Source organism: Camelus bactrianus, chromosome 20, assembly GCF_048773025.1.
Source record: "Camelus bactrianus isolate YW-2024 breed Bactrian camel chromosome 20, ASM4877302v1, whole genome shotgun sequence".
Classification (NCBI taxonomy): Eukaryota; Metazoa; Chordata; class Mammalia; order Artiodactyla; family Camelidae; genus Camelus; species Camelus bactrianus.
This window is the reverse complement of record NC_133558.1, coordinates 18,247,679-18,275,472: the sequence shown is the minus strand read 5'-3', so window position 1 is coordinate 18,275,472 and position 27,794 is coordinate 18,247,679. Positions and strand designations below refer to the sequence as shown.

The 27,794-nt window shown below is 36.7% G+C and overlaps 3 protein-coding genes across 4 annotated transcripts in view; 2 read left to right on the top strand and 1 right to left on the bottom strand.

Moving 5' to 3' along the window:
- Positions 1-27,794, top strand: part of LOC105084114 (olfactory receptor 2B2) — a 120,660-nt gene that overhangs the window by 1,193 nt on the left and 91,673 nt on the right. For both annotated transcript variants that reach the window (XM_074348273.1, XM_074348272.1), the window contains exon 2: positions 23,252-23,391. The gene's annotated coding sequence lies outside the window, so the exon portion shown is untranslated. The remainder of the gene's footprint in view (positions 1-23,251; positions 23,392-27,794) is intronic.
- LOC105061659 (putative olfactory receptor 1F12P) lies at positions 3,094-4,032 on the bottom strand. Its single transcript, XM_010945764.1, has one exon. It carries the CDS (start codon positions 4,030-4,032, stop codon positions 3,094-3,096), a length of 939 nt encoding a protein of 312 aa, XP_010944066.1.
- Positions 16,992-19,020, top strand: LOC105084108 (olfactory receptor 2B8-like). The gene has a single exon (XM_010974141.3). The coding sequence runs from the start codon at positions 17,986-17,988 to the stop codon at positions 18,922-18,924; it is 939 nt and encodes a 312-aa protein (XP_010972443.2). The 5' UTR covers positions 16,992-17,985; the 3' UTR covers positions 18,925-19,020.

Genomic DNA, 27,794 nt, shown 5'->3' with positions numbered 1-27,794 from the left:
GTTTATGGTTTCCTTTGCTGTGCCAAAGCTTGTAAGTTTGATTAGGTCTCATTTGTTTGTTTTTGCTTTTATTTCTGTTGCCTTTGGAGACTGACCTAAGAAAACATCTCTATGATTTATATCAGAGAATGTTTTGCCTGTGTTCTCTCCTAGCAGTTCTGTGGTGTCGTGTCTTATATTTAAGTCTTTAAGCCATTTTTGATTTATTTTTGTGTACAGTGTGAGGGAGTGTTCTAATTTCATTGATTTACACGCGGATGTCCAGCTTTGCCAGCACCACTTGCTGAAGAGACTGTCTTTTCTCCATTGTATATTTTTGCCTCCGCTGTCAAAGATTAATTGACCGTGGGTGTGTGGATTTATTTCTGGGCTCTCTGTTCTGTTCTATTCATCCATATGTCTGTTTTTGTGCCAATATCACACTGCTTTGATTACTGTAGTATTGTCTGAAGTCTGATTTCAAGTGGTAGAATATATTTTCTGTTTCTGAATATGTTATTATTTTTTAGTTTTATTAAATTATTTTCAAAGAGTGTTTTCTTAACTATTTCATTACAGGTGGTGTCACACGCTGGCTTCCAAGAGAAGCATTCTGTAAAGCACATATTAGCATGCAGGAAGTTTATAGGTAGTGATTTTGGGATTAACACCTGTGAGGGATTGAAGGCAGTAGCATTGGGCAGAAGAAGTTGGGCTGTGATGCAATTACAACAAAAGTCTCTGCTCTTCCCATGGAACAAAGATAACCCTTCAGAGTTGTCCTGAATTGGGTTGAGGGGGTAAGGTCTTTAACCCGCTTCAAGAGACTAGTCATTGGATGCAGCTTGCCCTTAGGCAGCTTGCCCTTAGGCAGCCCTTGGACCAGGCTGTTTTGTTGTTGTTGTTGTTGTTGTTGTTTGTTTTTTTTGCTTTTTCAGTTGAGGGCAATTTCTGACAGTGAGTACCGTTAGAAAGGGTTATCAGCTGGCAACAACTGAGAGAGTAAATCTGTCATTCTGGAAAGGGGATCAGGGAGGCATAGCATGGTGTTCAGTACAGGGGAAAACTGGAGGTATTCTCTTTCTCAGTCGTCTTTGTACTTAGGGCAAGAACATATCTTCTGTGTTTGACCAATCAGATACAGCCTCTCTGCAACTTGGATCAAAGATAAGTAAAACCAAAACTAGAGGCAGTGGAAAAATCTCTCTGGTGGTGATGATAGTGGCAGAAATGGCCAGTTCTTGGGTCAACAGTGGCAGCAGGCTAGTGATGGCATCTAGTGTCTCTGGCACGCAGCATTAATGGATCAAACTGTAGCATCCAGTGTTTAATGACAGTGACTTTAAGTCATAGGATGGTTATGTATGTTGTTTTTGCAATGGTCTGGTTATGAGCATCTGAGCCTGCTTCTCTAGCCATTTCTGAAACTTTATGAAAGGTTCAGTACTCCTTCATTAAATTTTATTTCTGCTTAATTGAGAAGAATTGATTTCTGTTTCTTTGCAACTAAGATATCTGGTGCATACAAAGATCTTTCAAGAGATAGGGAGTTGTGGACTGATTGGTTCATTTTTGCTTTTGCTTCTCTTTTTGCATCCAGTGTTTTTTATACCGGTCCGTACATGCTCCAACAAATTTTTCTGATCTCTCTTTCATCAGAGAAGAGTAAAAACCACAAGGGTAATTTTTAGAAGATCTTCTCATTGTAAATAAACATATAAACATATTTATGGCAGGATGTCTTAAAAAATCTCTCTATATTTAATCTCTTTCTTTTTATCTTTATTTCTGTCTATCAGTTATCACATCACATAAAAATGATTGAGCTTTTTTTTTTTTTAAACCAGCTTTGAAGAGATTTTTGGGGATGGTATGACTTAAAGTATGGGACATATGGTATATGGAAAAACGCACTTTGCAGGGCTCTGGGGGACATTGTGGACACAGAAAACAATCTGTTAAATCAGGTATGATTTTCAAATCAGAAGTCACAAAGGCTTTCCATTGCTAATGGGGTCTACTTCTCATATAGGCAACTCTTTGCATGTTTCAGGGTAAATGACACAGATTTTTAAAATTTAAAATGACGATTAGTAGCCTCCCAGGCAGTTCTTTGTAGACTATCACAAAGATACCTAGATATATACATAGACAATAGATATAAATCCTGCTTTTTACACAAGAGAATAAAGACAGATTATAGGAAATGCATACAATATAGTCATAAAACATGAACAAATATAAAACATTGGGGTGAGATATAATCCATCCCTCTTTCTCACCAATCCCTAATATGGACCCTTTACCACATTAAGATTAATTTATTCAATACATTTACTCATACATACCATGGTCCTTCTTACCTACAAATCTTCCTCACATATTGGTTTTGTTTTGTTTTCTCTTTTTGTGGGGGAAGGTAATCAGGTTTATTTATATATTTATTCTTAGAGGAGGTACTAGGGATTGAACCGAGGACCTCATGCATGCTAAGCGTACTCTACCACTTGAGCTATACCTTCCTCACATATTTTGAATATTCTTATCATTCCTATGTAACTATCTCTGGCCAAGAACCAGATTACAGTGCTGTTTTCCCCCTGAAGCTATTCTTAACCTCTTAAGCCTTTAACAATATCTTCTTTTTTTGACCTCACATTGCAGTTATGGTTTGAATCTTTCATTACATAGCAGTTTTATTCTCTGCTGTTTTTCATGCATGAGAATGTGGCTACCTATTCCTGTCCATTCTGGGACAGTCCTTTTAAATAAATAATAAATAATAAAAGGGAAATAAATAGCAAATAATGAAGAGAATTATTATGCTCTCCCATGCCATCTGTAATGTCTTTATGATGCATTCAGATGTCAATTACATAGTTGTATTGTGATTTTTAGGGACTTTATATATAAATATTTGCCCACATCATTAATATCTTAGGGAACTTAAATGGATAAGGCCTGTAATTATGCCACTCCTAGAGTTTGTAGCAAACTTAGGTAGGTGCCAAGTTTGATTAGGTGTTTAGTAACAACTTTGTGATTATGATGAAAATGAAAATAATGATCTCATTAGGATTTGCTTTCTGTCGAACTCCTTTCGGCCAGTGTGAATCACTGGGAGATCTTGCTCTGGCATAGAGCCTTCTTTAAAGCCCCCTTCAGCTCGTTGTTCCGTAGACTATAAATGAAAGGATTCGCCACAGGGGCTACGATCATGAAAATTACTGATGCAGCTGAGTCTTTTTCAGTTGAATGGTTGTATGAAGGGCTCATATAAACCCCTGTGATTGCTCCATAGAAAAGAATGACCAAGGCAAGATGAGATCCACAGGTGGAGAAAGCCTTGAGTTTTCCTTGGGCAGAAGGGATTTTCATCACAGCAGAGATGATGAGGCTATAGGATGCCAGGATACACACTGAAGGTACCACAAAGATTAGCCCTACCACAGCAAGAACCAAGAACTGATTAAGACTGGTGTCAGAACAGGACAGAGGGAGGAGAGAGTTGATATCACAGAAGAAATGGTGGATGACATTATTAGAGCAGAAGTGCAGATGGGTCATCATAAGGGTGTGCAAGAGGGGGTTCAAGATGGCAATTACCCAAGTTACACCCACAAGAGAGATGCAGAGGGGCTGGGTCATAATGGTGGAGTAATGCAAAGGGTGACAGATGGCCACATAACGATCATACGCCATCACTGTGAGAAGTAAATTGTCCATGTTGGCAAACATCATACAGAAATACATCTGAACCAGACAGCCAGGATAGGAGATGGATCGAGTCTGTGTTTGGATGTTTAATAGCATCTTGGGTACGGTAGAGGAAGGAAGGCAGAGGTCTACCACAGACAGATTGGCAAGGAAGAAATACATGGGTATATGGAGACGATGGTCTGAGGCAATGGCCAGCAAGATGAGTAAGTTTCCAAACAGCCCTGCTAAGTAGACACACAGGAAAACTGCAAAAAGGAGTGCCTGCTGCTCTGGCCAACTCGAGAAACCCATGAGGAGAAATTCAGGGACACTTGTTTGGTTTTCCTTTTCCATTGCTTGAATCTATCTGCATGAAGACCCAGAGGATGAAATACTTTTGACAAAAAAATTTCCCCTTTTATTTTTTACATACTCACCTTGTCTAGTCCCATTTACTGAATATTTTCTCTTAAGGCCATCCTACCTCGTCTCTGATGCTCTCTCCCAAGCCTTACTGGACATTGGGTAGTTCTTTCCATTTCGTCAGTGTCTTTTCATTTATCCTCCCTTACTGGAACCTCACCTCATCCAAGATTTCCAAGGGAGCTCTGTACTTCTCCCTGCAGTGGGCAAAGATTGTCTTCCTACTTTTGATGTTGATACCAACTCTTGCACATTCTACATTTTGTGTGGTTGCCTGACTGTTGGCTGTGTTGGAAGGTATCTGTGAGTCTGACACACTAAATGACTCCATGCCAAACATTGAGATTTAAGTGAGGAAAATTTTCCAAGTTTTTTCCAACACCATATGAACCATTCTTCTTGGAAATAAGTCAGACATCTACCATTTAGGATTCATAAAAAGTAAATAAACTCTCTTATCTTTTTAAGATGCAAAAGAAAAATATAGTAAAGTGCTTGACAAGTGTAAAAAGTTAAACCTCCAAAAAATAGTTTACAGGAAGACTATGAGCACCGTAAGAAAATACTTACAAGTAATTAAAAAAGTTATATAACACATGTAGTTATATGATACATATAGGTAATACTAAAGGAGAACACAGAGAAAAAGTTATGCCAAAATGGGGAGGGGGCTGATTTAAAAGTTTCTCTTTTAATGGTTTTGTAATATTTTAACCATAACTACAAAAATGGGCTTCATGTTTCTAAGATATCGTTATTACTTTGGGTCTTGCATTTCTTGGAGTTTTAGAAAACGCTATGTAATAGAAGACAGAGTTCCTGGTCCAAGAAACATGGAATAAGGTTGTGGAGGAAAAATATTATCATAGAAAATAATTAAGAGAACAGATATTCACATAGACAGATGAGATCGTTTCAGAAGAATGAAGGACTCTCTGAGAGATAGAAAAGATCCTGGAGAGTGTGGGCGCTGAAGTTAGCCCACATTGAAACCAGACCTCACGTCACTTAATCTCTCTAAATCTTAGTTTTCTTGTATGTAACAATTGTACTCACTTTAAAGGTTGTTGTGAAAATGAAATGAGTTAATGTATGCAAAACTCTTAGCAAATAATGATTACTCAGTAAATGCAAACCATAGTTGACAAAGCCAGAATAGGGGTAAGGTAGGTTTCTTTCCCAGTCTCCAAAATGGCTGTTTTAAATCTTTTTTTCTTTTCTCATACTTCTTACTCCATCATGTCCCTTCACGTCACTTACTGCACTTACTGTAGTTTCACAGAGAAAACAGAAACCACTATCAGATGGATGTGCCCAATTTCCTGACAAAATGCAGAAAACCTATCCACATCTCTATTCATCCTTCCTTTTTTCCCTCTCCTCTTGTTTACAACAAAAGCAATATCCTTCTTTCCTGAAAAAGTTAACACTTATACATGTGATCTCATCCTTTCCCACTTCTTTTAAAACTCAGCTTCTCTTTCCTATAACTTAAATGTTCTCCTGCTTTATTGCACCCATACTTTCAGCTTAAGTCTCTTCCACGTTTGACGTTCCTTTCCAGATCCATGTCTACCTCTGGCTACTTCCTGACCTTTCTTTCCCCTGTACAACCCCTTACAGAATTGACTTCCTCACATCCCACTTATTTCCTTCTCATGCCAATCTGCCCCAGCAACTCCAATGAATTGCTCTTTCAAGTCTTGAAAAACCCAATGGATATTCTCAGTCGTTATATTGTTTGACCTAGAATTCTCCCTTGGGAAATTCATTTCCTCCTTGGATTTATTTTTAAGAGTTCCTCCAATCTATCTGGCCATTCCTTTTTCATTTGCTTTTACAGAATTCATGTCCTTTGACAGCCCCTTACATGTTGGCATTTCTCTGGTTTTTGTCTTATGCCTTTTTTTCTTTTCATCCTATACATATTCCTGGATGAGTCTATTCACTCCCATGGCTTTAATACTATCTATACGCCAGTCTCTTCCAAATTTGTTTCTCCAGTGCAACTCTCACATTCAGACTCCAATTCCCAGTGCTCTTTGAATGTCCACTTGGATGTCATAGATACCTTATTTCTCATACTTCCCAAACTGAATTAATCGTATTCTCCCTGAACAAAGACTGTTCCTCCCTTTGTGTACCCTATATCAATAAACAGCAGCACAACGTAGCTAATTATTCAAGAAAAGAACACTTGGGAGTCAGCTCCAGACTTTCTTTTACCTAAGCCCTGTTGATATTACTTTTGGGGAGAAAGAATATTATTATTAAATAAATATACTTTTAACATCTACCACAACTAAGTCACTGTTCTAAGCATTGATAAATAGTGGTGAATAAGAAAGACACAGTCTTTACCCTTAAGGAGCTTTAAATCCAAGCCAGATGCTTTAGAATTATCCTTGACTCATCTAGTTCATGACCAAGCCCTGTTGATCTGATTTTTCTCACGTCTATATTTCTTCATTCCTAACTATACTGCCTGTGTCACACTCTCACCATCTCTCATCTGAGTACTTGTAATAAACCTCAGATTGGTCTCCCTTCTTATAGTCTTTCCACTTTCAATCTTTCTTTCGTATTTCCTAAAGAATTATCCTTCTAAAAACAAGAATTTTCTCACTTCCCTTCTTAAAAACTTCCCATGGTTTTCAATTGTCTTCAACTCAAATTCCAAATTCCTTATTGTGGCATACAAGTTTCTTCATAATCCTCTTCCACCTCTCTAGTCTCATCTCTTACTATGCTAAATTTTCCATCCTTATAATTTCCTGATTTACACTGAAACTTTTTGTCTATCTGACTTTTCCCATTTTGAAATTCTCTGACTACTCCATTTATAGCTTCCCACAAGTTGTTCTCTATTGCATTGCTCTGCTTTTTGTCTTCATATCACTCACTACTGTGAGGGATGTTTTTGTTTCTCAAAAAATAATTCTATATTTATTTTCTAATCTGCATCAATAAAATGGAAAGTTTATAAAAACAAAAATTTTATGTTAAAAAAATCATTGTATGGATAGAATAGTGCCTGACATGCAGCAGGCAATCAATATGTATTTGTTGAATAAATGAATGTACTTTTTAAAGCCTTAGGAAGTTTTTTCTTATATGGGATAGAAATATGTGTCCTTGTATATTGTATAGTGACTTCTATTGTAGGCTATATAGCATTTGAAATTATATATAAATATATAAAATATATAATTATATAAATATAGAAGGTATAAATATCTATAAATATTAATATTTATGTATTTGTTGTTTTGTCTTCGTGACTCTTCCTTGCTTCTAAGATATTTTGGAGAGCACATGGACTGAATCTTATTCACCTTTGTGTAGGGAAACCCAGTTTTATAAACAAAGACTTATATTTGTTTATGAAGACAGACTGATACTTTGGTGGAATGAGCTACATGCCGGAAGATGCAAGACAACACCATCTCTGATTCTATTATTGGTTCTTTGCCCAGCCCCACTGTCTTGTGTCTTAGCCAAAGGGATGGAGAATCTAGGGGCAGAAACTAAAGAAAATGGAGGGACTCTGTTGGACTATTTTTTTCAGTGACTGAATGATGAAACTGAATGGAAGAGAGGAGTATTCTACACACATATATGCAAAGTGGAGAGAGGCAGAGGCATTTTGGACTCCAGAGAACACAGAGCTCATGTGAGAACTTCCTGAGAATTGCCAGACATAATTAAAGCAATTTTCCATGGACTGCAGGGATTGTAATAATAGATAAAATAAAAGCCTGCTGTTTATTCCTACTCTTGAGCCTACAGGCTGCTATAGTTTCAGGAAACAGAGGTTAGACTTGTATCGCATCACTTAGCATGCTCCTGCCATGAAGAGGGCATTCAAAAATGTTAGTTGGAAAAGTGTTCTCTAACAGCTGTGGAGACTACAAGATTTTCACTGTGGAATGTCAAGTGGACATAGATGAGGAGGAGGGCAGGCTCTGAGCTTTTCAGGAAGCAGAAGAAAGAAAATTATTAACATTCCTTTTTGGAAGGTTTCTTCTTGCTGTGCTTTCCCCTACCTCCACATTTGCGCTGGCACAACAGAAATCTCTGCTTTTATCATTAGCCATCATTTCTATTTAGGGTTCGCAGGAAGTTCTCACATGAGCTCTCTGCCCTCTGCCTGGTGGATGGAATCCTCTACTTTCTTCCCCTTCTGATCTAGGTTGCTTCTCACTACTGTTCTTCCTGCTTTGACAAAAATGATGCAGTATCGGGACACTCATGCTTTCAGAGCTGCTAATGTGACTGATGCTCATGTAGCTGCGGGTTCTCTGGAGTCCAAAGTGCCAGTGTCTTTCTCAACTTTGCACATAAGTTGCAGAATGCCTCATTACCTTGACAGTAACTACTTGTAGTGTGTAGATCCTTCACTTCTGCTTGAAGGGAAATCTCCAAGAGAAAATGGTCCCTGTAACCGTCTTTCTTCTTTCATCAAAATCTCTGCCCTTTCACTCAGGGCTTTTAGGGCATGGTGGAGGAATGGCCAGGTGAAGTAGGTAAGTTCTTGGACAGAGGAGATATGAAAATTTAGAGTTTGAGTTATTGCCACTTTATGCTGTGTGGACTGAATAATAGAGGAAACCTGGCTGCAGAGAGGGAAGAACAAAGTAGAGTTGCAGAAGAAGGTAGAGAACCACATAGTGCCGTCCTTCAACTCTGACTCATGCCTTAATCACTTTGACCAACTAAAGGGATTTTCCCCTATTTATTTTCCCTCCCACCATTGCAGCTTTGCGCCTTTGACCTCCCTGCCCTACCAAACTGAATTCTTCCTAAACTCTGTTCTGAAGACAGAGGTTCCTTCTTTTTTGTTCATAGCTTGGGCTAAGCTCGTACCCATTGGCCTAATTCATACCTATTGGCATTTTAAACCTCATTTACCCAATTCTTTCAATGGTAGTTACATTTTTTCCCTACTATTTCATTTGCGCTCAAGCCTATTATTAACTGTTATCCTAAGCTCTTTGATTCTGTTTAAGAACTGATCTGAATTTTGAAACATTCATTTACAGAGAATGTATGAAGGAAATCTTCCAGGAAACACATACTATGGAGGGAGCAGAACGAGCTTTTCAATAATCTACAGGAGACAGAAAGAAGGAGTTATATTCATGTGAATATACCTTGGATGCATAATCGTAAACATTTATTGATTTCATTAGTGCATGAGTGGTGGCAGTGTACATAACAGAAGACACATTACCTCTCCCCTCAATTTTCCATAGGACAAAATGTTTTCACTCTTGGAAACATGATAAAACAATGAAAAATACATGAAATGAGCTGAGTAAATTCTATAACTGTGTAAAAATCATAAAATTTTCACTAAGATTGAAAAAAATATAAAGACAAGACTTTCTCCTTTTTTCTCAAACCTACTCACTTCCCATTGCACTTACCAGATGCTCATAACAGGAACCTTCTGCAAAGAGACTTTAACTTCCAAGTCTCCCTCGAGGGTAATGGGAAAAATGGAAAAGGGAGAATGTTGCCTTTCCCCTAGGATATACAAGGATGAGGGATGGGCTGATTCTTGGGGAGGCTATATCTGCTGCAGGGAGAACTGGAGTGACCTCAGGACTCCCCTACATTGAAATTTATAGCTTCTTTTTAGCCTCTGGGAACCCAATCCTGATAAGCTCTCTCAACTCCAGTAATAGTTACTTCATCCCTCTTGTGGATTTCCCAGTTGCAACCCTGGGGATGATGTACCTGGCAGATAATTCCCTAGGAGACTCGGAATTAAAAGATCTGGAAGTTGTTCATAGGCTTCCAGGAAGAATTGTAGCATATCTCTCTCCCAAGAGGTCCTGAAAGAACAAATAAGAAAGAAATAAGAAAAAGAAAGAAAAAAAATCACTCGAATGATTACTAGCTTAAAACACCAATCATTTACTTATCTCACAATAATATGAGTCAGCAATTTCAGCTTAGCTGGGTAGTTGTTCTGGTCCTGGCTGGACTCACTCAAATGCCTGCAGTTAGTTAGCTAATGGGTCTATTTAGGGCTTACTGGTCTAGGAGGGCCATAACTGGCCGTCTCCTTGATGTGGTCTCATCCTCTAGTAGGATGACTTGGGTTATTCATATGGTGAAGGCAGATTTCCAAGTCCTTGTGATTGATTTATTATTTAAGTTACGGCTACTCTCCTGCCTGACTGTCCTGTCTTTGTTTCTGCATTCTTTACCCTGATAATATAAACTGTTAAGGCCTGTTCTTGTTCCACATGAAGGGTCTAGGAGGTCACAGTGTATCTCTATAAGCTCTTTTCCCAAGCAACAATAAGTGGGGTCACAGAGGGGTCTGTCACCAAGGACCATACATGGAACTGTTGGGTTTCAGAGTGATAATTTGACCAATGGGGAATGAGAGCTGATGGGTAGATTATTTGTCCTTTTTTCTCCTGGGTTAGAAATCTGTTGGGATGTCTACTAAGATATGCTTCAGGGAGAGACATGTGACGGAGCAGCCAATTACTCCATACTGATGGCAAAGTTGATAATGTATCCTCGACAAGCCCACTTTTCTTCCCTGTTCTGTCCCCTTCTTTCACTCATGATACTGTATCCCATTCTGCATTAAGTACTTGTGCATAAGCCTTTGTTTCAAGCCCTGTTTTCTGGGAAAACCTAGGCTATGACACAGACTCAGGGGGCCGATAAAAATAATCTTGATTATAAATACAAATTTTGGAGTTTTTGCCTATCAAAAACATTTGTAACTGTTACCCACCCTTTCAAGTCAGGCCCTAACAAGGGTCCTCCTGCCTGGTGTCATTTGAACCAATAGAATGGGCCACGGAGTTCGGTTCAGAAGCAAAGGAAAGTTTTATTCTTTGATCAAAGAATGGAGAGGTGTGAGCTCCTACCCTAGAGTACATTCTCTGTCCCATAGGACATAAAGCAGGTGGGGCTTTACAGGGATCACGTGAAGGGAGCAGGGCAGGGTTCTCAGGGCAGGCGCAGGTGTGTTGCTCGCGGGCGCAGTGTCTCTGTGCACGGCCCACTACAGCCTTCCTGAATTGTGGTGTCGTGTGCAGCACTTCTGCACACGGTCCCCCGAGCTGAGGTGTCAATGCAAGGCCTCTGAACACAGCACCCTATGAGCAAGTGAAATGAGACCAAGCACAAAAGGAAGAAAAAAATTTGACTTTATTTCCCAGATTCTATTTTATTTCCTGGGAATTGTTGATGGGCTTTGGCAGTGACATAACCATAACAATGAAAGGCATTACCTGGGGTTAGATTTTAGAGCAAGAAGAGGACCAAACACCGAGGTTTGAGGCGCTTCAACATTTAATGATTGGCTGGTAGAGAATTATAAGACTCTAAATGAGATTGGGAGGAAAATCCAGAGAGGTGAGAGGAAAACTCTGTTAGTTGAATTAAAGGCTAAGCTGTTACAGCAAAAAGACCCTGAAAATGCAGTAGCTCAAAGAAGGTTCTTTCTCTGTCTGCCTCTGTCTCTGTGTCTGTCCCTCTTTGAAGCTCCTCCATGCCCACCCTAGGCAGTACTGTAGCTTATCAACAACTGGGGAATATTTCTGCTCCACTCTATTCTTAGTGAATTATTTTTCAGTACAGAATAGTTAAACAACATGCTTGCTCTGTTGTCTGGCACTATATTTTACCTCACTAGTAATTACTTCAGTGCATTCTGAGCTTTTTCAGTTTTTGTGAATTGTTTTACCCATCATTTTACTGTTTTCCCTGTCATCTTCCTTTGGTTGTCACTTGTGTATATTTCTGCTCTCTAACTCAAATGTTGCATATATCTAATGTCTCTCTCAGCTCCTGTTATTTCTCCTTCTAGATTTGTCTTCTCCATCTCCCCCTTCCTCCCCCCCCCCCTTTTTTTTGAGCCTTTCCCTTTTCCCTTTCCTCATTTGGGCTCTTTATTCATTTATCAGTGGTAACCACAGAAATCCAAAAGGAAGGCAACATTACATGGGTGGTAGCATTAATTTTTTCTCCTCGTTATCTCAGATAGAGGGCAAATAATGAGGAAGAGAATCAGAGAGCTAGGAACAATTCAGAGACCAGTAATAATCCATGCAATAATTTAATGATGCTGTTCAGACATTTCAGATAAAAAGCTGTCCTCACTATTCTAGCTTTGCAGAGAGCATGGTATCCTGGACCCAGGTGGAGAAGTATTCCTGTTTTTGTATTTGTTTTTGTTTTTGTTTTTGTTTTTCACTGATACTGCTTTCCTTAAGATCAGTAGGGATTATTCCTTGACTTGTATTCCTTCCAGTCTACCTATCTGATTCCTTACAAATTCCTAATCATTTTTCTTTTTTGTCTAAACTTAGCTTTTCCAAATGTAATTTTATCAGCCATATTGATCTTTTCCAAAAATCCTTCTAATAATTTATATTATTTTAATTATAACATCTTTGCTTTCTGCTTTTTTATTACCACAGGTATAATATTGGGTATAACATTGTCATATGTGTTGCTCATTATGACCTCTGGCTGTCTCTTTCTGACGGTTTTTCTCTCTCTGGATGTGTCTCCCCCAACCCCGTCTCTCTTTCTCTCTCTCTCTCTATGTATAAAATATGTTCAGCTTAAAGAATAATTGAAAAGGGAATAGTCATGATATCTCCACCCTTGTGAACTAGAACGTGGACTGTACTTTTGACAGCTTCTACCCAATTGCATCCCTTTTCTTCCCACTGCTCTTGACTTTGTTATAATAAGCATTTTGATATTACTTTTAGTTTTGACCATATTTTCCTACTATAGCTATAGTTTTACTACCCATGTTTGCATTCAGAAATAACAGTTTTACCTGTTTTTGAATTTTATGTAGAGGGATTGATTACTTTGTGACTTGCACCTTCTGTTCAACATTTTTGTGAGAAGGACATCATTCTGATTTATTTAGCTGTAGTTTTTTTTTTTAAGTTTAAACAGTGCACTTATTTATTTATTTGAAAAATGTAAACAATACAGCTAAAATTTTGACGTTCACTCCCAGAATTCTCTTTAGAGGTAATCATTTCAGTGTATATAAGCATTTGTTCTTTATAGCTGCCACTTAAACCATGGATATATTGTAAAGGCCAATGGAGCCTTGCTAATAAACTATCATGGAAAACTTAATTGGCCTTTAGGTAGATACTGTAAGAGAACAGCTAAATAAACTCTTTTTTTTTTTATTAACTGTAGTTGATTCATATTTGTTGTTGGATAGTACTCTCTTGTATGAATAGTCCACAGTTTACCCTTTTTAGTGTTGATAGGTGTTTGTTTTGGATTGTTTTCAGGCTTTAGTTAATATAAACAATGCCACTATGAACAATTCTTATACATGTCTCTTGAGACCTAGTAACCAAATGAATTCTTATTTCTATATGTACAATTTTTTTTTTGCAACTGTGAGAAAAAATCGTAAGTGTTTTGTAAAATTTCTAAGTCATTCAAAGATGAGAGCTAAGACAACTGGGAAGTCTACGAATTATGTGTCCTCTGTCAAATATAAGAAATTATAAAAGAGGCAGATTAGGCATCCTCTGGCATTCTTCCTGAGATTCATTTTCCCTGAGGATTGGAATCTCTGGACAGCTAGGTGACATCAGCTAATTAACAGTAGAGGACATACATTCCCCAGAGAGACTTTAGCCAGGTAAACAGGTTTCACCAGCCCAGTCACAGAGCAGTTTCTTTCTTTCTTTTTTTTTTTTTTTAAATGAAGGTACTGAAGATTGAACCCAGGACCTCAAGCATGCTAAGCATGTCTCTCCCGCTGTACACCTCCACCCCCACTACAGAGCAGTTCCGTACCACCCTCTTATGCTGCTCATAATGGGCCGGGACACTATATTGAGAAATAATACTGAGAGTTTGAAATTGCCTTCCTACATCTTTCTACCACCTAGACAGAATGGAGACCTTGGGTACCACATGAAGATATTTGAAGTCACTATTAGAAAGCATCTTCTTGCTTAAGAAAAATTTAAGGATATTCCAATGCTAGGATAATCAACCTTTGCACTCATTCCACACAACTTGCTTCCTGATTCTACATATCCAAGTTCCAATCCCCAGCACTGTATTAAAGGTAAGAACTTGGATATGAGGTAGGGAACGGACTTAGGACATCTGGATAAAGTGAATAAAGTTGAGTGGACTGGAATTCAGTCTCTGTATTGCTTTAGGAGTTGGCAAGTTGAGACCGATGAGACAGAAGCATTATTAAAGTAATAGCAATTCAGTCATGGCACTGAAATTGCAGAAACTTTGCCAGCACTTTTTCAGGAGTCCTTGAGGAACTAGACAGGGCAGAGTTTGTACATTAAATATGTCAGTGACTGTTGTATTCTATGAAATATCTTAAACAGACATTATCTTGAGATTTTTCTTTAAAATGTGTGGTTTGTATACTGAGCATCAGTTTTTTGATATACTTATTCTTCCACTAAAATTTTAGTTATATTATGTGTCAGTATTGTACAATTTTTGTAATTGTAGGCTGTTACCTCTACCGCCTGATATGTGTCAGTACTAAGCATTTAACCTCTTCATTTGATGCCTGCACTCTTGATTAGCACAGTAAAAAAATTGTGTTCTTATGAGATGTCATTTCCTATTATATATCCTTTTTTAATAATTATTACACAGAATATCACCTTTGTCTCATAGAATCTATTCATTTTTATTTTACCTATTTAAAATCTTTTCTATATATAAATATATATATGTGTATATATATACTTTGCTTTTTTCAGTTATTTATTTTTTGTATTCAAGTATTAATTCATATATAATTTTTATTACAGGACTTCTCTATATCATATCATATCATGATGGTTACCAAGGACACCATTCTTTGTTCTTGTAGCTAGGATGAATGTACCTAATATTTCCAGTCATTATTATTTATGTAGTTTGTCTCATACAGATCAATATTTCTTACTGCGTTAGGTCAGTTGGTGCTTATCTTAACATAGATGATGATTCCCAATATAATAACAGAATTCTTTAAATGTTGTAGAAAAGAAATGAAAATTTCTCATTTAACCTTAGCCAAAAAATACTCCTTCTCTTGAAAGATTATCTTTTGTGGCAGTGCAAACATCTTTAGGAAGGATGGATGCTGAGTAAGAAAGGAGGAAGGGAACAGTGTGACCCAGGTCAGCAGAGTGTACTCTTGAGATCAGTGGGTAGTGCATCGTACACTTAGAAATTTCCAATATTCAAGTCACTAAAGGATAATTTCCTAAATTGTAAAGAGAAAAAAGATATGAAGAAGACAGACTATGACCTTAGCATCCTCGTTATCTTCCAATGTGCTCTGCACTTGGAGTGGAAGCAGTTGTAGCACAGAGAGACAATTGTATTCATTTTTCTATTTTAGTTGCCTGATATTTTATTTTTCAACCTAAAAGCATTCATTTTTATACGTGTCAGATAGCCATTCAGCGGCCTTTTTACTAATATGTGAATATTATTCTGTAAGTCAGCAAATGGTTTGTACAGCTTGATGGGTTTTATCTTTTTTCATGATTTCAGATGAGTGCATCAATATTTGCATATGTTTGGGTGAGACTGAATCATGTCTTTTTATTTGGTCTTCTGAGCAGCTGTGAGTTGGGGAATGTATTCTATCGTTGCACATTCACACTAGTTCTTATAATTTTATAATGCTATTATGAAATTTTTGTACATAGACTTTTTGTGGATACCACAGATCACATCCGTGTAAGAAATCAAAGGAAGGTTGAAATATTGTGAAAGTCTACATCCTGTCACCTGCAACAAAGTCCTCTGAATTTTAATATATTCGTTTTATTGACAATAAAGTAATGTGTTGGTTAAAATCACAAACTTTGATATCAAAGATACCTGATTTGTGTTAAAACATTTAGGATTTCAATGAACATGGCTAAATTACTTAACCACTTTAGTCTATTTCTTCAAATGTAAAAGATAAAGTAATAAACTTCAAAAAATTTGGGGGGGATAGTTGAGATTATGCATGTCAATGTTTTAGAATAGAACAAACACTCAACAATACTAGCAGTATTAGCATTATTAACTGTAAGTAGCACATCAGTTCAGCCTTCAACCTGTGGATACTTTAATTTTTCAAATTTTAAATGTGAGAATTTTTATTAAATGTTTTGGGAGCTATGTGATCTGGTGCTCTTCCATACTGTTTTGTGATTGAGTGTAAAGTTAGATTAGTTTAATCCTTCTCATATATGATATATTAAATTAACCTATTATGTCTGCTTTTTATATTTCAAGACTCTTGATCTTTTTGGTTGTTTACTTTCCTTGTAACTAAATTATGGGACAAGGAGGACACTTATGTCAGTGATGGAGGGATATTTCTCAGGACCCTTCTACCACTACCTCTTCTTTCATTTGACGACTAACTTTTCCCTTATTCAGATGTGATTAACATTTATTTTATGCCAGTTCTGTATCAATTTCTTCCACACATCCGTGAGTCTACACCTAAAGCTGATTCAGATATAAGAAGTCTTTGGAGCATTAAAAATTTACTGCATGCCTAACCGTTTGAATTAGATAGAACTAAACTATTCACTTTCTGATGCCACTTAGGTCAGTGTTTGACCATGCTAAGAAATAGTTGGATGAAAATGGTAGTCAACTAACTTTAGAGCTGGCAATGTGTTTAGTTTAGTGTAACTAATGCTTCAAAATAGCTCCTAGAAAGATGCATGTATAAAATTAATGTAATGTAGATGGACATTTTTATATTTTTATAACACCAAAATGTCATTTTCTTAATGCCTTTCCTTGAATTAGTTTTACATTCTACCTTTGACCTGTCATTGCCGTGACAATGTATCTATCTTTATCTCTATGTATTTATCTGTTTAATTATCATAGGGAGTGATGTAAAGCATTACAGTTTGTGTATAGATTACACGATTGGATAGCTTTAGAAAATATTTATCTTGATTAGAATGTTGATAGTGAATAATGCTACCTCCTGTAGGAATTGTTCACAATTTAGTTGTTGGTAATATGTGAAAATGAAATCAACAGAAAGAAGAGGTAAGTGCTGGATTTTGAATTTCTGATATGAATGGACTATGCACAGCCAACAAATTTTTGTAATTCTTGCTAAATTGGTATAGTAATTTTAGGTATCTTGAGGGCAAGAATTAAGCAGTATAATTGAATGGAGTTATTTTCAGGCTCTGAGTATTTAATTGTTTGCTACTATATAGAAGGAACAAATATAACTTACTAGGAGTAGAGAGACAACAATTCTGCCAAAAAGTTTATGTGCTGCACTCTTGGTGATATTTTGCATGTAATTTAATCTTTTCTATCAATACATTCTAGGTCACAAATTTCTGTTTGAATGCATTTTGTTGATAATTTTGTACTATATTCTGTTTCATGTGAGGTATGTACAAATCCAGTTTTGTAGGTTTATGAGATACATATTTAAAATAAACTTTCTCCCTTTGCATCTTTCTTATTCTTTCTGATCATCTTCCTATGTTTTACCCTCATCCACAATTTCTCTAAAATGTACATATGTAATTATAGTACTTTAAATCCTATTAAACTTAATCTGAAAAGGACCTCTTATACCTATGATTGATGGAAACTCAAGGCCATTATTTGATTTTTCTTATTTTAAATGCCAATATATTACATTTTCTGATAGTGTAGGACAAATGACATAAGATACTTCAATTTCAATGAGTACATCATTTATTCAGATACTTGCATATAAAGTCCAATAGCCATGTCGTTGAACATGGTAGATTTCACCCTTCACCCCCTTCACTTTTTTGAATTTACCCTTTATAATTTGCTAAATGCTTGGTCTTGACAGGAACCATTGACTAACAAAGGATGGAACAGAAAAATGGAAGTTCTTTCACCGGGTTTATCCTGCTAGGTTTCTCTGACAGGCCTCAACTGGAGCTAGTCCTCTTTGTGGTTCTTCTGATTTTCTACACCTTCACTTTGCTGGGAAACTCAACCATCATTGCATTGTCCCATGTGGACCCACAACTTCACACCCCTATGTACTTTTTCCTTTCCAACCTAAGCTTCCTGGACCTGTGTTACACTACCAGCATTGTTCCCCAGTTCCTGGTTAATCTCAGTGGAGCAGACAAATCTATCTCCTTTGGTGGGTGTGTAGTTCAGCTGTTCATCTCTCTGGGGTTGGGATCTACAGAATGCATTCTGTTAGCAGTAATGGCATTTGACCGCTATGCAGCTGTTTGCAGGCCCCTTCACTACACAGTGATCATGCACCCTCGTCTCTGTGCCCTGATGGCTTCTGCTTCATGGCTCGTTGGTTTTGCCAACTCCTTATTGCAGACAGTGCTCATCTTCCTTTTACCACTTTGTGGCAGAAATAAATTAGACCACTTCTTGTGTGAGGTCCCTCCTTTGCTCAAGCTTGCCTGTGTTGACACCACTAGGAATGAGTCAGAGATCTTCTTTGTCAGTGTCATCATTCTTTTTATACCTGTGGCATTAATCATATTCTCCTACGATCGGATTGTCAGGGCAATCTTAAGAATAAAGTCTGCTGTAGGGCGGAGAAAAGCATTTGGGACATGTGGATCCCACCTGACCGTGGTCTCCCTGTTCTATGGCACAGCCATCTATGCTTATACCCAGCTCAGGAACAACTACTACCAGGATGAAGGCAAGTTCACATCTCTGTTCTACACCATCGTTTCCCCCATGATCAACCCCCTGATATACACACTGCGGAACAAAGATGTGAAGGAAGCAATGAAGAAGGTGCTTCGGAAGGACTCTGACTCCAGATGATGGGGTGAAGAAGAGAGTTTAATGGAAGGATTTTGAATGCCAGAGCTCTTTAGATGTATGTGTGTGTCCTGTCGACAAAAGTAATCAATAAATAATCAATAATAAGAATAGAAGAGCGTTTCATTTGAGCCAAACTGAGGATTAGCTTGGAAGACTATTTCTCAGGTTACTCTAGGGTTACTCCAGAGAAGCAGTTTCCAGCACAGCTTTATATCTTGTCAGAACAAACAACATTAACAAGTAAGGGATATATTTATTCAAGCTTTAAATAAAAAAAAAAACATGCAGATCAGTACGTATACAGCGAGTCAGCATGGCCTTGGCACCTGAGACGGGAGTCTTATCCTCATGGGAGTACTAACAATGGTGTCCCCGGAAGACAGGCATTTAATCTTTGTTTTTAACATAGACATTCTTAATTTCTGGTCAGGGAGTCCTTTTCTTAATATTAAAGCAGATATACCATGTATGTTTGGTAGGCAACAAATAACCTGTTTTAGTTAGCATAAGAATCAATTTAATTCATGCGTAGGCCAGAATGATTTCCCTATATGTCAACATGTGAAGTTTTCTTTTATCAGTGCCCCATGAGTCATCCAAAATTTCCTCTGACAACTCTCAAGGGAATTTCTTTACTTCATTCCCTTTTAAAAGTGAGTGTTCAAAATCGAACTTCATGGATTCATTTCAACTTCCACATATGCTGATTCAGTATTCCTGGAGCATCTGCTTTATATTTATTATTTTCAAAAGCCAAACATTTTACCATTTTCTAAGAATTCCCCACAAAATACCATAAATTATTGCATTTTGATCATGGCTCTATTAAAAATTCAGTGGGTTGACTATGCCAGAGCTTTTTCACAGAAGTAGGTGAGAAAATTGTGGGAAAAACAGACTTCAATCTTGAAGAAAGTCTTGTTACATTAATCCTGATAAAGCCATTCAGATATTAGGTCCCACATTATGTAGCATCATTTTGGAGAAGGTTGTACTTAGGACTACTGAGTGAAGGGTGTGATGCACTGTTGCAAGTGATGATGGTAGCCCTTGGCTGGTAATAACACCAGGTAGTGCTTATGTATAATTTTGTACATAGCAGGGGAAACACTGATGTAAGGTATGAAAGTTGGTTATTTTAAGTTTATGAGCCATGTAGTTCCTTTTTAAAAATGACTTTTGAGGACATTATATCTGAATAGTAGATGACTCAAGTCCTATTTTATATTCTACATATTTTACTTACTGTAATGCAGCGAAAGTTTCAAAGGGTAATATATGTTTAGATTACTCTCTTCACACCATTTTATAATGTTTCAGGCATCAATTCGTCAATTTTAAAATGTAGATAATTTATAATTATTGAATATCAATTGGACATCTCAGTTTAAAGCCATTTGAACACATCATCATTGCATTGTTTTCACATTTATAGAATTAGCAAAAGATGATATGTAAAACATAATTGAGGACATAAAGAATTTAACAATTATTTCACAAAGTAAAATTATAGTGATTAAAGGAGGTCCTCAAGATTCTCTCCTTTTTGGAGTGAGAGGTGCTTTGTAGCTACTTATGTTTTCTGCAAGATTAAAAAAATCAGACTTAGTTAAAAAGAGATTGAGACTGTTCTTGTTTAGAAAATGGATGTGGTATGGCCTTTAAAGCCAAGCTACTACTAATGCTATGAGTACTGTCTAGAGTCACATTACCTGACTTTTAAGTTTGTTCCTTTACTAGATTTTTCACCCTTGAAGTCTAGAATGTCTATCTGAATTATTTTCTAATTTCGCTTTCTTGGGTGATATTATTTAGCTCATTGACTTGTCATTTTTATATACTACTGTGATTTGTTAGAATTATGGACAACATACACGTGCTTTATTAATGCTTCATCATAGTAGGTACACAAAAAGGATTCTCCTCTCAAGAAAGAGGAAGTCAAATCTGAGCAATTAATGTTCTTCTTCAGGGCATTTTTTTAAATTCACCACTTTGGAAATATTAAAGCCCAATTCTGTTAGCCACTTGATGTGGCTCCTTGGATTAGTCAGCTCTTGGACCTCTTTTCTATTTGTTTCCCCATTGAAGATGATCAATCAGCACTTACTTTTTTTTGATCTAGTTACTATTGATCCTGTGGTTATTTGTCTAATTTAAATGACTCCCTGCTTACATAAATAGAAAAAACATGCATATGTTATAAACAAGCACATACATGTTGTTCCCATATATAGGAACATTCCCTAACTTAAAATATCAATTTAAAAAGTAAACATATCAGTCTTACTCAGGAAACCCATATATGTTGGGAACATGAAAATGCTGTGGTTATTTTCTGCATTAATTAACCTTGTTCTGGTGATGTTAGCCAATAAAATTAAACAGGAATAAACAAGAACTTAAAAAAAGTAAGAGCTTCTTGGAAATGAAGGAACAACATATTTGTATTTGCATCAAATATGGTTATATAATTTAAAAATTAGAGCTATAAATGTTTCCCCCCAGTTTATTCAACAAGCTTATGGATTATGGAATTATTATTCAAAATCAATAATTTTAACACATTCAAAGAAGAGTCTTTTGGAAAATATAGTGTGATAAAGACCGTGATTATAATACTAACAAAGAAAATAGCAAGTAGGAAATTTGAATAGCATTTGTCATATATAGGAATTATTTAAGATGGCCATCTGTAACCCCAGGCTTCCTAATAAATTTATTGTCTTGGTTATTATAAATGCCACCATGTTTTCTCACTTATAAAGGATACTCTTACTGCATGTAAGAGAACAGAGATTTTTCCACTTGGCATACAGTTCCTCAAGGGAAAGTATTTGTATTTCTCTTATAATCTTTGATGGTATGAAATGGGAACGTCTGGACAAATGTTCAGGGCAGATATTGGTGCTCACAAGGGATTAAAAACAAAACACTCACTTTGATTTTTGAAGAATAAATGTTCTTGGAAACCTCAGCAACTTAGTAAGTCTAAAATGCCTCAACATTTTAAAAAGTTTTAGGTTCACTGTGTACTTAATATTTCTGTAGGGCTGAGGTGTAAAGTGACTAGGGGAGAAAGAATACTATGTGGTATTCATAATAAAAGATTGGCTTGTTATCCATACAAAAACATACATTTATATATACATGCACAGTATATGTAAATATTTGCCTATACATACAAAGTATGTTCTTTGGAGGTTTATAGAAACCATTCTCTTCGTGGTGGACTAGGTGACAAGGAGGGAAATGCAAAGAATAAACATGTTGAAAGGAGATGGGAGAAAACAAGGGGGACAGGGGAGAAAGAAGAGGAGATAGAGGAATTGAAGAAGGCAAAGATATCTGAAGAGGGAGCTCTAACTCAAACACCAATACAAGATGGGTTGTTAACAAAATAAATTGAAACAAGTATAGAAATACCAACTATTAAAAACTAAATACAATGTAACTAAAGCACTTTACAATTCAAACTATTGAATAGAAATTTTTATTTGTATTTAAAAAATCAATTCCTTTTTAAAAATTATGTCTCCAGAGCTTAACTAATAACTAGAATTTTGTTCTCTCTGACCAGCATCTCTCATTTTCTCACCTCCCAGCCCCTGACAACCTACATTCTATTCTGTTTCTATCAATTTGGCTTTTTTAGATTTTACAAGGAGATTAAATTCTTGCTTAAACTGACACAGCTTCTAAGTGATGGGGCTAAGAGTGAACCTAAATATTCAGAGTCTGAAGTTATGGTCTTTCCCTAAAGAAGAACTATGAAATAGCTCTTTAAAACATTCCTTTTAATAAGCTCTCACTCTCACTAGGTAGAGACTAATGGTTACTAAAAGGTGGGAATCAACTTTTCTCAATGTTTTAGTGAACTTGCTGTACATTCAACGTTTTCCTCAGTGTGATTGTGAGCTTTGTGTTTATAATTGTCAAATTTAAGCTGTCATTAACTTACATAGTTTAACTAGTTAACAATGAAAGATTTAGAGTCAAAGGGAGTAAAGTAGAATGAATTTTCATTTCTGTTAAAACAAAAGTCTCTGCTTGAAATTCAAACTATTTTATATTTTCTTGTATATACAGCAACATGAACAATATTCATTCCTTGGTGAAATAATGAAGTAAGATATAGTAAACCAAGTTTTGGAAGCTTTCTAATGCAAATGGGTGGGTACATGTATATGCAATTGCCCACTTCGGGTTAGGAGGGAGTGGGTGATGGAAATGTAGCTTGTGATCTCTGGGCTCTTTCCACATGTTTTGGGGTTATAGTGCTCCCAGTCATTTCCCTACAAGACTGACTATACCTGATTTTCTTTAGGTTCCAGAAAATGCCCACAAAGATGAAATAGATTGGGAGACTCTTTCAAGAACCTTACAGTATAATGTAGTGTCCACCTCCAGTCCTGGAAACTCTGCTTACATGGGAACCTCCAGAGTCACATCTTGCACAGGAGAGGGGTAAGTGACTGGCTGTTACATGGAATAGAAAGTGAGCAGATTTGTTGCTTGACTTTTGGTGGAACTATAAATGTGTATATTCCATATGTCCCATCTTTTGGGTAAGAAGACCATGTATGTGAAAGTCCCTTCAGGAAGTGAATTATTTTTCAATATAGAGTAAACAACATGCTTGCTTTGTAGTCTGGCATTATATTGTATCTCTCTTGTAATTACTTCAATGCATTGTGAGGTTTTTGACTTTGAGAATCCCTTTTCCCATCATTTTATTGTTTTCCGTATCATTTTCCTTCTGTTTCACTTATAGTATATGTCTTTGTTGTCCATTTAACTCAAGTCACGGTATATATAAAGTCTCACTGAGTTCCTGTTATTTCTCCTTCTAGATTTGTCTTCCGGGTCATTCTCTTTTTTTCTGAATCCTTTCTTTTCCACTTTCCCCATTTGGGCTCTTTATCCATTTATCAGTGGTACCTACAGATTTCCAAAATCATGGTAGCTATACAGGGATGGTAGCATTTCTTAGGAAGTTTGCACGTTTACTCCTACTTATCTCAGATAGAGGACTAGTATTAAGGAAGAGAATCAGACAGCTTGAAATAACTCACAGACCAGAAATAGCCTGTGCAATAATTTACTGAATGATAGCAATTTAGACATTTCAAATAAAAGTGTGTCCTCACTATTCTAGCTGTTCAGAGAGGATGGGGTCCTGGAACCTGGTGGAGAGGTGTTCCTGTCCTATTATGCTGTCCTATAACATGGCCGTAATGTGGGTGTAACTGTCCTATGTGTGTTCCTTATGTCCTGTGGCTGTCTCTCTCTGTGCCTCTGTCTCTGTCCCTGTCTGTCTTTCTGTCTGTCAGTCTGCCTCTCTCTTTCTGTCTCTCTGTCCCTCTCTCGGTCTGACTTCTCTGTCTCTTTGTATAAACATTTTGAATTTAAAGAGCAATTAAAAAGTGAATAGTCATGATATCTCCCTCCTTAACTCAAACCTGGACACTGCCTCTGACAGCCTCTACCTAATCACGTCCCCTTTTCTCCTCCGTGATCTTAACTTTGTCATACTCAGCTTTTTGATATTGTTTTTAGTGTTGGTTATGATTTTTGCCTATAACCATAGTTTTACCACTCCTGTTTGCATTCATAAACAGCAGTTTGTTTTACAACTTTATGTAGCGAGATTCATTATTTTGTGAGTTGCATCTTTTCTAAACATTTTTTTGCAAAAGATAGCGTTTTGATTTGTTTAGATGCATTTTGTTTACATTGGTTGTTATTCAGTCCTCTGTTGTATGAATACTCCACAGCTTGCCAGTTTTAGTGTTGATGGGCATTTGGATTGTTTTCAGGTTTTGATTAATACAAACAAAGCTGCTATGAGCATTCTTGTACATGTCTCTTGGGGCACATGACCAAGAACTACTTTAGTGAAGGACACTGTAGGTAGGAATGTGAAAATTGCAGGCAGCATTACTAGATAACAGCCAAGTTACTATCCAAAGGGTGAACTGGAAAGAAAAGCGTTAATAGCGGTCTGGATTCTGTGCCTCCTCTGCACGACGTAAGCAGCATTTGTCTTTACTAGACCTCCTTATAAATAATATGATGGGATTTAACTAGTAGGGAGATAACAGAATATTCTAATCTAAGAATGTTTTCAAGAGATATGTCTCTAGGCTGAATATTACAAATAAACCTGGAATTCATGGATATATCGGGAAGAGTTGTCTATAGAATATAAATGAATCACAGAAGCTTTCTCTGCTTGTCTGACTAATGACATATGAAATAAAAGATGCTTCAAAGCTAAATGACTTTCTCTGAGCTAGCTTATACTGCTAACTAGCAATCACCTCTTACTGTGAAACAAAATGTGTTCCCACCTGAAAAAAAGGGACTTTTGTTTTTTTTTTTTGAGGCTGCATTTGCTGTTTAGTGCCAAAGCTTTCCAACGCTGTTGCCTATATTGTCAATTAAAGATATATGCTTACAAGTAATTAACTGATTTTCAAAGTTGACTTCTACAAATATAATACCCATCGACTTCCTTCCATTTTACATTAGCAGTTTATATAGTTCATGGTAGCTATCTTGGTGAGCCAAAATCATGTGAAACTTAAATGCAAAGACTAGTTGAATTTAAACAAACCATGTCAGTTTTGTTAAAAATTAATAGTTTTTCTTTTCATTGTTTGAGTAAATAATTAAAAGTTTGGGGCATACACTGAAGAATGTTTACAGTGCTTGATTCTTTTTCCTTAGCCACAGTAAATGTTTGGTAGTAAATGTAGTGGTTGCTGCCCATTATATTCACTTTGAAGACTAGAATGTGCCCAATTATTAGCTGTATGATCCTGTAGAAGTTGGTTATGAATTACAGTGACTGAAAATCATTTGCATATTTACATTTAAAATGAAGTAGCTGAATGAATTCTTATTTATTTATTATATATTTATATGTAAAAATTGTTTTTCCAAGTGTGAGAAAAAAATCTTAGGTGGTTGGTAAACATCTAAGTCATTCAAAGATGAGAGCTAAGGTGACTGTGAATTCTAGGGAATATTCTGTCCTCTGTCAAATACATGGAATCACAACAAAGAGGAGATTAGGTACCCTCTGGCATTCTTCTTGAGATTCTTTTCCCCTGAGGACTGGAATCTCTGGACAGTTTGGTGATATCAGCTAATTAACAGTGGAGGACAAACATTCTCCAGAAATTCAGTCAGGGCTGATTGTTTCTGTGTGCCAGCCCAATCACAGAGCAGTTTCATACCACCTTGTCCTGTTGCCCACAGGGATCTCTGTGTCATAGGGCCAGGTCATTGTATTCAGGAGATTTATACTGAGACTTTGGAATTGCCTTTGTTCATCTTCTTACTATCTGCACAGAATGCAGATCTTCAATATCATTTGGAGATATCTGAGGTCATCATGAGAAAGCATCTTCTTGTTTAAGGAAAGTTTCAGAATAAGCAATGCTTACTTGCACTCACTCCACACAAGCTGCTTTCTGATTCTACATATCCAAGTTCCAATCCCCAATACTGTATTAGAGATAGTAACTTGGAAATGAGGTAGGGAAAGAGCTTAGGACCCATGGATAAGATGAATAAAGGTGAGTAGAATGGAACTTGGTCTCTGTGTTGCTTTAGGAATTGGCAAATTAGACTATTTTTCCATTGCAGTTATTCTTGAAACAGAAAGCTAAGTTGGTTTGTGTATATGTCAGCTGGCAAAAGGAACAGAAATTCTTACAGGAATTTACCAAATGTAAGAAGTAAACTGAATTGTTCATTTTAGAGGTCAACACTTTGTCCAAGATATTTCATTCTGCTTAGTTCATTCATTATACCTCAGTAAGTACATATGGAAAATAATTAAAAAAATATTTAGCTGTAATAAAACATGTACTTGAGTAATAGAATAATAGTGTATATATGAATGTAAAAGTTTTAGACTCTAAGCTTCCACTTTTTCCCTTGGCAGCTTATTTTCTGTGAAAATAAAGAATATTTCTTAAAATGTATGGTCAGTATCTGTAGTTTCAAAATGAGGTACAAAAATATTTCCTCAAAGAGGTAAAAATAAACCTAAAATAAATAGGGAGTCTTCAGAGTGCTAGGTTGACTGTTACGAGGAGGTTATTCATTTTATGACTATGTCAATGCATTGTTATTTTGCATTTTTATTAATGAGAAATGATTCTTCAACTGAGTGCAAAGATCAATTGAACAGGAAAAAGTTTGGAAGAGAAAAGAGAACCCGTTAGTTTAATTTGCGAAGGAGGCAAATGAAAATTTTTCATGAGATTGCCCTGAGGTGACAATATAATGGACGCTACTGGCCACTCTTCGATCCTTGCACACCCTTATGACTGGGCTCTGTAGGATGAATGCTTTTGGTGTCCCACTTAGATCTTTTTTACTGGCTGATGCAACCATCCAGACCGTCCTTGTTATGAGTATTGGCTGCTCTGTTCTCAGTCATTCTTTTCTTCAGAGAATTGTCCCCAGCTGAATGGGAGCCACACTGTCAGGGATTCTCCTGAACCTGGTGGGGGCGGCCCACAGCCAGGAACAGACGCAAAAATCTGGGATATACAGAAGGCTGCCTTTGTGTCAAAGTAGCAGTAAACCTGATACAGCTCATGCTTGATAGCTGTGTTGTTCAATGTGGTAACTAGCCACAAGTAGCTATGTAAATTTAAGTGAATTACAATTAAATGCAATTTAAAATTCAATTCCTTAGCTACCACATTTCAAATGATTAGGTAGCAACATGGGGATAGTGGCTATTGTACTAGTCAGTGAAGACAATATTTTTATCATCACAGATAGTTCTATTGGAGAGCCCTATTCCAGCTTCCTATGGGATCAGGCTAACATCATTACGGTTGAGA

Excerpts from the sequence above, each read along its gene's own strand:
- LOC105084108 (XM_010974141.3), top strand. The coding sequence starts at position 17,986 with ATGGAACAGAAAAATGGAAGTTCTTTCACCGGGTTTATCCTGCTAGGT.
- LOC105061659 (XM_010945764.1), bottom strand. The coding sequence starts at position 4,032 with ATGGAAAAGGAAAACCAAACAAGTGTCCCTGAATTTCTCCTCATGGGT.